The following is an 11388-nucleotide window of genomic DNA, read 5'->3' as shown; positions in this document are numbered from 1 at the left end:
CTTTGGATCACATTCCTGCCCCTGAACAGTTTCCCCACATGTACGACAGGGATAATCCTACCTGTGCCTTAAGGTTCTCATAGGGATTTAATTAAATGACATGAAGCAAGTAATTCTCAACAGGTGGCACTAGGGCAGGACCAATCCTCATCACAGATGACTGCTGGGGCCCCTTCCAGAGCTTTCTCTCCTGCTAGACTCCAACAGCACCCCTTTCTCCAATCTCCCCCTGCATTTTGGAACATCTCTGGTTGGGGACCAGGGATACAGGATGTCTAACACCCCCACCACAAAATAAACAATACGCGGGGATATTATGATTATTAACGGAGTTTGCATACCTTCCCTGTGCCAGATGCCTCACGCATTGTGAGGCCTGTAATCCCAGCCCAGAAGGCAGGCATTATCATTTGCCTTTTGAATCAGGACCATGGCAGTCCAGAGAGGTTCCCCTGCACAGTATCACACGGTGAGTGACTTCAGAGCCTTTTCGGGAACTAGATCCTTCTGCAGGTCTGCGGACGCTGGGCGTGCGGTAGGTACCAAATGGGGGTAAACCCGATGGGAGAAAAGGAAGAAGCCAGAAGTAGTTCTGTCGTAGCTGTGTGTCTTATTCTCTCCAAAGGCAGCCCAGTTTTTAAACTGCTCTGCGGCTTCCCAATCCCCCCTCGCAAGAACGTCCCACGGGAGTGGAAAGGGTCGCTGAGTGAGTCCCCAGCGAGCTGTCGCGGAGGCAGGAGGGACGCGGCCTTGGGAAGCCTCCTGCAGGACTTTGACCGGCAAACGAGTTTCAGCATGACCGATAGAGAGGCGTCAGCCACCCTTCCTGACAGCTGGCCTTCGGGGTTTGGGAGTGCGGGGCGGGTGATTGGAGCACCAGGCACTACAAACCGTCTGCAAAAACACGGTCTCTCCCACACCATCACGGTGTTTGTAACTGGTCCGGGGGCCGCTGATCCGGGCAAAGGATACTGAAGGCGCTGATTGAGCTGGCCACGGTGGCAGGGGACCAAGGGGGCAGGGGAATGACACTCTCCTGACTGGGGACGTCAAGGTGCGGCGAGTCTGAGTGGCGTGTGCTCTGGGAGCATGAGGACATGTGTGGAGATCCTGAGAGGGAAAGGGGGGCACTAGGGAGGGGCGGAGCGAGAGGAGCCTAGTCTGCGCTGCAATTTCACCTGGAGCTGAGCTGCAGCCTGGGCCCAAAGCAAGGGGTCTCCCGCTCTGCACCCCCTCGGCCCCCTCGAGGTGGAGTGAAGGCTCTTCTGGCACGTGCGTAACTTAAAGCGCAAGAGGCACTGTCAGTTTGCTGGGGCTGTCATTACAAAGCACTACAGACTGGGTGGCTTCCACACCAGCCACCTATTATCTCCCGGGTCTGGTGGCCGGAAGCCCAAGGCAAAGGCATGAGCAGGGCTGGTTCCTTTGGGGGCAGAGGGAGGATCGACTCCAGGCCTCTCCCGAGCTCCTGGTGGTTTGCTGGGATTGTGGCTTCCGTGGCTCACGGATGTCTACCTTCATCTCACGGGGTGTTCTCCTGAGTGCGTGTCTCTGTCCAAACGTCCCCTTTTATAAGGACACCAGTCCTATTGGGTCAGAGCCCATCGAATGACCTTGTCTTAACTAATTACCTCTCAATGACACCATTTCCAAACGAGCTCACACTCCAAGATAACGGGGACCAGGACTTTGGCATATGAATTTGGGATGGGGAGAAACACAACTCCACCCATAACAGAAATCTTTCCCAACTCTCTGCTTCCGTGAAGATACCGTTTAAGCCCCTGCAGGCGACAAGAGGAGCTAGAGGTGACCAGTTTGATGGAGGCAGAGTTGACCTCTCATCTCCTGCCAACCCAGGCTCCATCTGTCCCTGACTTCTCCGTCTCTCAAGGGCTGCCCTCACTCACGAGGTTCCAGGGCTGACTGTCCCGTCCGCACCCCAGCTACGTGTGGAGGGCACGCCCCCCTCTGTCCCAGGAGCTGCACACACATCCCCTGCCCTCCCATTGGCAAGGCTGTAGTTAAGGGCCACGCTGGGGAGGCCCAGCAACACTCCCTGTCACAGTGTCCCAAACACAGGCTCCAGAGTTTTGAACATCATCCCCATCCTTGAAACTTAATGAATGATTGACAGCATAGCCAGAAAGAAGAAAGAGAAAAGAAAGGGAAGGAGGGAGGGAGGGAGGAAGGATGGGTGCAGGGAAAACAGACCACAGGAGTTGTTTTTGTAGCTCAAAGTCCTCTTCTCAACAACACCTTATAGACGTAGCAACGTGTAAAGCAGATGAAGGGCCACCGCTTGAACTGAGGTCCTGGGGCACCGTGTCCAGAGCCCGGCCTGCTCACCCCTACTCTTCTCTGCAGGGGGTCCCTCATGACCCCTGTAGATATAGTCTGGATGTGAGGCTCGTTGCGTAAATAGGGGAAGCTATAATGTCATTTAGAGCGACGTGATCAATGTCTTGCTTTCAGAGAATGGGACCAGTGTGTCTGTGGCTGCTAGGAGCGGGGATCCTGGCCTCTGCCCACGGAGATAAGAGTCTGGGGGTGACACAAGCCCCCAGGGGTCCGCTCCCAGAGCCAGCTCCCGCCTACCACCAAATCACACCCACCATTACCAGCTTTGCTTTGCGTTTGTATAAGCAGCTGGCGGCAGGAACCCCAGGAAACATCTTCTTCTCTCCGGTGAGCATCTCCACCACCCTGGCCCTGCTCTCTCTTGGGGCCCCAGCTGACACTTCGATGCAGATCCTGGAGGGCCTGGGCTTCAACCTCACGGACATCTCGCAGGCCAACATCCACCAGGGCTTCCAGAGCCTCCTCCGCACCCTTGACCTGCCCAGTCCCAAACTGGAACTGAAAGTTGGCAACTCCCTGTTCCTGGACAAGCAGCTAAAGCCTCGGCAGCGCTTTCTGGACGACATCAGGGAGCTGTATGGAGCTCTGGCTTTTTCCGCTAACTTCACCGACTCTGCCACAACCAGGAGGCACATCAATGAGTACGTGAGAAAGCAAACATACGGGCAGGTGGCGGACGGCCTCCAGGAGTTCACCGAAGACACGCTCATGGTTCTCCTGAACTACATCTTCTTCAAAGGTGTGCACTTCCCCCTCCCACCTCCAGCCCCGCCCCCGAAGGCACCTGTCTTGAGGTCTTACAGCTGCTTCACTGCTTTATATTTAAATAATGTCCTTATACTGCTGCTTCGTGATTTATCAATATTGGTTTTCTCTTGCCATGTGCTGTTTCCTAGTCTACTTTTATTCTGATGTTTTGGTATATACGCAATCTATTAATAGTTCGCTTTTAGAAAAATATTTTATTTTTTAATATTATTTATTTCAAGCATACAGAAACATACAAAGAATAATAGAAAGCCAGCATACACTAATTCAATTTCTTTTTCCTGCTCTCCAAGTCCCCTTTCCTTCCCTTCATCCCTCCCCAGAGGCAAGCACTCTCCTAGGGCTGGTGCCTGTCCTTCTCTCCCTGTGTACTCACCGTTAGCGCATTAAGTGCATTACAGAATCATAAGAAATGCACTTAATGTGCTCTAAAATCCCCCTTGAATGCTATCATACTGCCTGTGTGATTTTAGTGACATCGTCGGCAGCCGTCCGTCTCGAGAGACGATGGTGTAGCTTCTTAAGAGTCTATCTGCACCGCCAAGAATGGTTGTGCAGTCCGACTCGGGAGTGACACGGTATCTGTCTCCTCCCGTGTTGAATCGACATCTTGCGATGACGCTGGAGTGTCCTCTCCAGTGAAGCTGAAGCTACAGAGCCTGGGCAGGGTGATATGGAGGGTCTGCTGTTGCCCATGCAGCAGACCCCCCCTCTCTTCGCAGCTGAAGGGTCCAAGGGAAAGACGGAGTCAATACAGCTTGGCTTCAGGTGCGCCGCAGGAGTTGCCGGTGTTGACTACAACGTCAAACCGCCTTAGGGACTCCGGCTCCGGATTTTCTGTCGGGGTTTACTCCCTTAGCCTTTCCCCTGAAGAGGTATGCCGCAAGGCAGCGGAGGTTTTTTGGAGTCAGAGTTTTCCTTCTCTGATGTGACATAACCATAGCTTAATTTATATAGGCAGAGGTTTTTGTTTTTGTTTTTAATTTATTTATTTATTTTATTTTTAGAGAGAGGGGAAAGGAGAAAGAGAGGGAGAGAAACATCATTGTGTGGTTGCCTCTCACTCGTGCCCCCAACTGGGGACCTGACATGCAACCTAGTCATGTGCCCTGACTGGGAATCAAACCAGCAACACTTGGCTCGCAGGCCTACGCTCAATCCACTGAGCCACAGCAGCCAGGGCTATAGGCAGAGGTTCTGACTGCCGCATTGAACATGTCACACTGTTAGGTCCATCTTGTTCGCTTTAGTCATTTCCTAAATTATATGCTACTGGGAACATGGGCTCCTCCGTGCTTTTACGGGCAAGTCCAAGGTTTATTCAGATTTTTTTTTTTAAGTTTTTGCCTGACATTTTTCCTATTCCAGGATCCCATCCAGGACCCACATTACATTTCGACATCCTGTCAGCTTAGGCTCCTCTTGGCTGTGAGTCTCTCAGACTCTCCTTGCTCTTTATGACCTTGACCACTGGGAGGAGTACTGGCCAGGTCTTTGGTAGAACAACCCTCGGCTGGGACTTGTTTGATGTCTTCCCACGGTTAAGGCTGGGGTGAGAAGACTTCGGGATATTTATAAGTAACATACAGTTTTCCCACCCTGGAGAGCTCCCAGTCCCACTTGAGACATAAAAGAGTCAAAAGGCTCTGCTTGAGGAGGGGTGGGTGCCATGGAGCTCTTAAAGAGACACTTACGCAGACCTGGGGAGGGAGGGAAGGCTCCCTGGAAGAGAAGGAATGTAAGCTGGACATGGAGAAGGAGGCAGAGAGGCTGCGGGAGAGGTGGAGAGGAGGCTGTCGGATAGAAAGGACAGATTATGTAAAGGTCCCAGCTGAAGAGATACCACTGCATTCTCAAGGAGATGAAAAAAAATTTAACCTACCTGAAACGGAACCAATCGGAACGCGGAGCGGGGAGTGCCGAGAGCTGGAACCATAAGATACATAGGAGCTCAGTGGAGAACCCTAGACTTTCTCTGTGCGACAGCTGGAGCAGGGAAGTAACATAATGGCATGTGTTTTTAGAAAGATCAGTCTGGTTACAGTTTGAAAAACGATTTGCAGGGAGTAAGGGTTGGAGAGCAGAGACAAGTTAAATGTCCTTGAAGTGGAGCAAAGGGAGTAGGGCGGTGCCCTCGGATAAAGTTGCGGCTTTGGAGATAGAATCAGCAGCACTTACTTGGTCACAGGCTGGGTGTGAGCAGGAGGCGCAGGATGAGCCGGGCCCCTCCCCCACCGCCAAGACCAGTGCCTTCAAGAGGCCAAGTCAGGATGGGTTGCGGTTGGGGATTGTAAGCAGAAACAGCGAAGTTACCACACACGTAGACAAGACTGTGACCACCAAATTCTGCGTTTATAACTAGGCCTTCGTGGGCTTTTGCATTATATGTTACATTTTATTAACTAAATTCTTTCTTTTTTTCCAGTTTGAATATTAGGTAGTTGGGAGGTAGAGGGTCCCGCCCCCCCCCCCCCCCAACTCTGCATTGAAGATTATTGCTATCTGCATGCAGCTGGGCAGAGATGGGTCAGCTCAGTGTCTGCCAAGAACCTGAGGTGGAGCTGGAGTCGGGCCTCAAGCCCCGCTCGGCCACCGAAGGGTCTTCGAGTTGGGGGTGTTTCCACAAATTCGCAGAGACTCCACTTCTCATCTCTGATGTGGAGATTGTAACACTTGTTCCCTATTAATTGTGGTGAAGATATAAAGAGATAATGCCTCGCACACAGAAGGCGCTTAGTAAAATAGAGAGAGTGCTACCTTCTCGCCTCTTGAAGGCTAAGTGGCTCTGAAGTGGAATAAGATCACAGGCATTAGAGCTCAGGCTCTGGGGACTTCCTCCGGTGTCTGAACAGGACCTATGTTTGGCCTCCTGATTCTGCATCTGTGCCCCAGATGTACAGACCCAAGAGGAAGTCACCAAAGCAGAGTGGCTCAGAGCACATCTGCCCAGAGGTGCTCTCGCGGAGTATGTTCTCACGGCTTTCTGGTTCTGTGTCCCTAGCCAAGTGGAAGCACCCTTTCAATCGCTACGAGACCGGGAAGCGAGAGAACTTCCTTGCGAACGAGAGGACCTCTCCCCGCATCCCTCTGATGCACCAGAAGGAAATGCACAGGTTCCTCTACGACCAGGAGACGGCCTGCACCGTCCTCCAGATAGAGTGCAGTGGGAACGCGCTGGCCCTGCTGGTCCTCCCGGACCCGGGGAAGATGCAGCAGGTGGAGGCTGCTCTGCAGCCCGAGGCCCTGAGAAGATGGGGCCAGCCGCTCCCGCCCAGGTAAGGGACAAGGCAGAAGGACTCCCGCAGGCCCCATTCAAGGACCCGAGCAGTTCTGAATCGACTCCCATCGTAAGAGTCCAACCCCTCGGCCACTTTTCTTACCCTTCTGGCCTCCTGCCCTCCACTGTAAATGGAGGTTGTGAAGACCACCTCGCGTGGGGTTGTTTGGTGGCATAATCGAGTTAACCCTTTGAGTGCCATGCGTAATTAGAATTTGGATCAACATGAGAAAAAGTTATAACAATATATAACCTGAGGTACCAAAAAAGACAACAAAACATAAAATACAAATTATTCCATTGTTGTTTACATTTATAGCCATCGGAAAAAGAGTCGCTGGGAGCGACACTGGCACTTTTGGGAAAATTTGTCAGTGTTGCTCACAGTGACACTGGCACTCAAAGGGTGAATGCGCATGGGGCACTGGGAGAGCCACCTGGTGTGTGAGAAGTGCTCACCAGGTGTGAACCATGACCACCCCTCTGTGTTGTTTTTCTGCTCGGCCTCTTCCCTCTTTGTCCAAATAATAATTTATAGCATTCCCTCACTTATCACGGGTATTACATTCTAGACGCCCCCGCGAAGTAGGAACCTTACACTTATTCTACACTCTGAAACCTACGTAACTTTAACAACATACGTATACAGGACCACAAAATCCCGCGATGTAGCGAAAAATCCACGATAAATAATTAAATATAATATTTTTTAAAATCCCACAGTACAGTGAGGCCGCGATAAGTGAACTGCGATATAGAGAGGGACTACTGTACTACCAGAAGGTAGTTAAGTGTAGCAAAAAAATAAAAATAAAATCAGATCAACGACGATGATTAAGAATAATTATGACTCCCACAGAACAGTGTATACCTCTTAAAAGTGCGTCTTTTTTCAATTAAAACATTTCTTAAAGCAATTGAACCCCAAGAGGAGCACTGTAAAATCAGTGCCAGTTTGATGGGATCTCAGTCCTAATTCCTCTGTCTCACTTGCTTCTGGTTTCTGGTTTTCTCTCAGTGGTTTCAGTCTTTTCCACATTGCCTAGACCACCCCTTCACAAGGCAGCTCCTTCTTGGGGTGCATCTTCCTTTATGGGGTGCTCTGGGATGAAATCTGGCCTTGAGTTCTAATTCCCTTTTGTATAACAAACCACCCCCAAGCGGATTGGCTTGGCAGAAACATCTGTTTCCTGGTTGCCTATGAATCTACGTAGCTCTGGTCAGTTTCTGATTCGAACCCCATAGTCTCAGGCTCTCTTGGGGTGAGCCTGCCCCTTTCCCCTCTCATGAGGAAGTATCATAGAATCTTCTAGGCCAATGCATTTCTCCCCAGGAAGGGTCTGTTTTGACCTCTTACCTTCAAGAATCAAAACCAGCCCAAGTTACTTTCCTAAATCTTAGATGTTTCTTGTGCCAAAAGTATAACATGGCAGCAGTATTTTAATGGGCTTTCAGACATGGAAAGCTCAGACTGCCAGGTCTCCCTCCCTTCGTTCAGCTGTGAGGCAGGTTAGCTAGCCTGGGGAAATCACGCTTCCTGGTAACGTTCATTCTTTGCTCACACTGGTTGGACACCTATTGTGTGTTGGGCTGCTCACCCAATACCCTTCTGCTAGTCTCTACTCAACCCTTCCCCAAGGGCGGGGCCTGCCCTGTGACATCTGCCAGTTCTCCACCTCCACGTCCTCCTTTTCACAGTTTAGCCCCCCAACTCCCCACTGTCCCCACTGCACTGAGGCATCTGGGCCCTCATACTGCTCACAGGGGTTAAACTAGGAACGATTTCCTAACCTGAATTAGGGCCTCTAAGCCGAATTTAGTAGAGGCAGATGTTTCCCAGCTGGTGATCCACTAGCCCAGCTTGCAGGTGCCCTAGTAGCTGTCAAACAATAACTAAGAAGAATAATTCCCACAAGAAAAGGACAGATTTGCTCTGCGGATTTAACCCAGGGAATGGGGTGGCGTGATGGTCAAGTCGTGCCAGGAACAAGAGTTATTCTAGCGATCCGTGCCCTGCCTCTCATCAGCTCCCTGAAGCTCAGACGGGTAAGGGATGATGGTGGCTTGTACGAGGGGTTGCCAATAGATGGATTTAGGATATACCTCAGTAGCTGGGCCAATGGAACTTGCTGATGACTCCGATATGGAGGAAGGAAAGTGTTAACAATATCTACCCTACGTGGTATCGTGTGGACTCGATCGGTGGTGTTCTGTAAAATCCCTAGCCCAGCGCTGGGCATTAGAAAGTCCCCTCTCAATGTACCGAGGCTGCAGGCAGAATGGCTGGCCAGGGGTCTCTCAGTTCCAGACACAAGAGATCTGAAAGGGTCACAAGAGGTCTGTAAAGTATGAAGACAAGGGGTTTTGGAATGTTTGGGCTGTGGAATGTTCTGGCACGACAGGCAGTGTCGGGGGAAGACTGGTTCCCCTCACCCTGGGAAAACCCACTTCCCCCCGAAGCTCAGGCCACCAGCGCCGACGGCACCAAAGCAGATGACGAGATGGTGCCCTCTCTCTGTCTGGCTCTCCCTCCAGCCTGCTGGACTTGCATCTGCCAAGGTTTTCCATCTCTGGAACGTATAACCTAGAAGAAATACTTTCCCACATTGGTCTCACCGACATATTCACATTAGAAGCTGACTTATCAGGAATCACCGGACAGCCCAACACAACCATCTCCAGGGTATGGTGGTGAATGGGGATGTGTGGGTGGGAGGGCTGTCTCTTCTCCTTTGACATAAGGTATATATTTGAAAGGCAAGTTCCCATTTCTTTTCCCCATTCTGGTTCTTTAATACCACATTCTTTAAGGCTCCTTTTCATGGGCAGCACCCTCTTCGCCCCTCTCTCTCTGGTCTTCAGAGCAAGGACACAGAGTCCTGAATAGAGTAGACACACACTTGGGGTCACCCATAAAGCTATACGTCCCCAGGTGTGGGACCAGCATTGCTTTTATTCCTTGTACTTCTTCCTGGGACAGGCAGTGACCCTCCACCTGCCTGTGGTGTAGCTACGGAGACTAGAGGCCGGTCTGGCATAACGACAGCTGGTTCCACTGAGCTGGAGGCTGAGCAGGGCATTTTAGAGACGAGGAAACTGAGGCTCAGAGAGCGGAAGTGCGGCTCACAGCAGGAAATGGTACCCGGGCCTGTGCCACATGCACCCAGGCATTTGCGAAATGTGCCTAAAGGTTGCTGCTGGGTTTCTGCAGCCTCGTGTTTGCTTGACAGCCCTCGGCCATGCTCCGGCTCATCTGTCCCCCCATCGGGGAGCAAACGCACCCTCAGGGTGAGCCCCCAGAGCAGGACAGAGGAGGAAAGACAGGGACAGGTGAAAAACAGCACAAAGTCTGGAGTTGCTTTCTTGGAAGGCGGGGCCCTGAGGCCTGAACAGGAGGAGGCCGCCCCCTCTGTTTGGTGTCACACAAGGGGAGATCTGCTCCCTTGCTGCAGTGCCCTGAGCTGTCTCTGCCCTCTTTTCTCCTTCTAGGTGTCCCACAAAGCAGCAATGGACATGAGTGAGCGGGGAACCAAGGCAGGGGCTGCCTCAGGCCTCCTCTCCCAGCCCGAGGCTCTGAACGGGACATCGGCCTCACAGGTCCATTTCAACAGGCCTTTCCTGGTGCTGCTGTGGGAGGTGACGACCCGCAGCCTCCTCTTCTTGGGAAAAGTCGTCAACCCGGCTGCCGGGTGACACGGTGGGAGGCCTGGGGCTGTCTTGTCTCTCCGCTGCCCAACAAACAGGAAGGCCGGCAGCAGCCTGCACCCGTTCATCAGAGGGCAAAGATCCCAATAAAGCGGACCTTGGGTTTTGTGAACACTCAGGAGCAATGCTTACAAGGAGAGTGGATTCCTTTTACCTGCTCACTCTACAGTCTCCTTGAGTGTGGTGTCAACGGGGGTCAGAGAGTTGAAAATGAGAATAGCTTCATGGTATGGCCTCCTGGGAGATGCCCACCACCACTGTCACCACTGCGGGTCTTTCCTGAGTGTCCTCCAGATAAGGATCCCGGGAAAAGGCACATGGGACGTCAGGAGAGATAAGTGAGTCCCTCCCTTCACAGTGGCCTATGTTGGCTGTACAGCAGAGTAAGGTCATTCTTAAAGGTCATTGCCCAGATGCCAGAGGCTAGATCACCTTGAGAGGAGATGGGGGCCAGGCAGGAACCTGTACCACGCTCCATGAAGAGAAGGGGTGTGAGGATGGGCTGATGCATAAGTGGGCCAATCCAACACAAGATATCACACGTCCAAGGGCAACCCCAGGGTCAAGGGGAGTGGGAAGGTCAACAAGGCCAGGTGGCCATGGTTGTAGGCCAAACATTGGTTAGTGGGATGAACTGGGGGCAGCATTTGATTATAATCGAGCATCCTTCAGATGTCAGAAGTCCCGCACCCACAAGGGTGCCCTTGCAGTCTTCCAGAGACACCTGCCTGAAGCTAGTGGGGAAAACAAAAGGATGTCAACTTGATCGCCTGTGCTATATATACACCATGTGTGTGACAATACCTGTCCCCACAATGAAGTCAGTGCCAGGAGCTAGAGGGTGGCTGTAGGTGGTGCATATCTAAGGAGAAGTCATATCTCAAAAATGTCACGGATAGAACATCCCCACCCCCAACGCCCACTCCAAGCAGGTGAGACCTGAGTTGGATCTTGAAGACCAGATAGGTCTTGTGTAAGGGGAAAGAGGTTAACACACTCTGGGGAGCGTGGGGGAGACGTGCTGCGGGAGAATGCCCAGGGGCAAGAAAGAAAAAGGTGTGTTCTGATAAAGCAAGTGAAGACCCGCTTTGCAGCGAGAGGAAGTTCACACGGGGTCGCAGCAGAAAGTCATGCTGGAGAGGTGTTTGGGGGTAAAAGGCTGGAGGATTTGCGTGCCAGGGTAAAGGCAGTGAACTTTGTCCTACAGTCAGCGGGGATTATTTGTAGGCTCATAGGCAGGTGTGAACATGGACAAAGAGGTGACTCGCGAAAATCAT

General features: G+C 51.9%; 1 protein-coding gene across 1 annotated transcript; it reads left to right on the top strand.

Annotated features, from left to right (window-relative positions):
- The first annotated feature begins 362 nt into the window (after nucleotides 1–362).
- On the top strand, nucleotides 363–10232 carry SERPINA11 (serpin family A member 11). The gene is made up of 5 exons (XM_090271352.1): nucleotides 363–469; nucleotides 2476–3100; nucleotides 6131–6404; nucleotides 8942–9089; nucleotides 9896–10232. The coding sequence occupies exons 1-5, from the start codon at nucleotides 431–433 to the stop codon at nucleotides 10097–10099; spliced, it is 1290 nt and encodes a 429-aa protein (XP_090127478.1). The 5' UTR covers nucleotides 363–430; the 3' UTR covers nucleotides 10100–10232.
- The last annotated feature ends 1156 nt before the right edge of the window (nucleotides 10233–11388 follow it).

This window comes from Furipterus horrens, unplaced genomic scaffold (assembly GCF_987537825.1).
Source record: "Furipterus horrens unplaced genomic scaffold, mFurHor1.1.pri manual_scaffold_3, whole genome shotgun sequence".
Lineage (NCBI taxonomy): Eukaryota > Metazoa > Chordata > Mammalia > Chiroptera > Furipteridae > Furipterus > Furipterus horrens.
The sequence above is the reverse complement of the archived record's forward strand: the minus strand, read 5'-3'. Positions and strand labels throughout refer to the sequence as shown.

Excerpts from the sequence above, each read along its gene's own strand:
- SERPINA11 (XM_090271352.1), top strand. The coding sequence starts at position 431 with ATGGCAGTCCAGAGAGGTTCCCCTGCACAGTATCACACG. Across the intron at positions 3,101-6,130 it reads GAACTACATCTTCTTCAAAG|CCAAGTGGAAGCACCCTTTC; the intron begins GTGTGCACTTCC and ends CTGTGTCCCTAG. Across the intron at positions 9,090-9,895 it reads CCAACACAACCATCTCCAGG|GTGTCCCACAAAGCAGCAAT; the intron begins GTATGGTGGTGA and ends TTCTCCTTCTAG.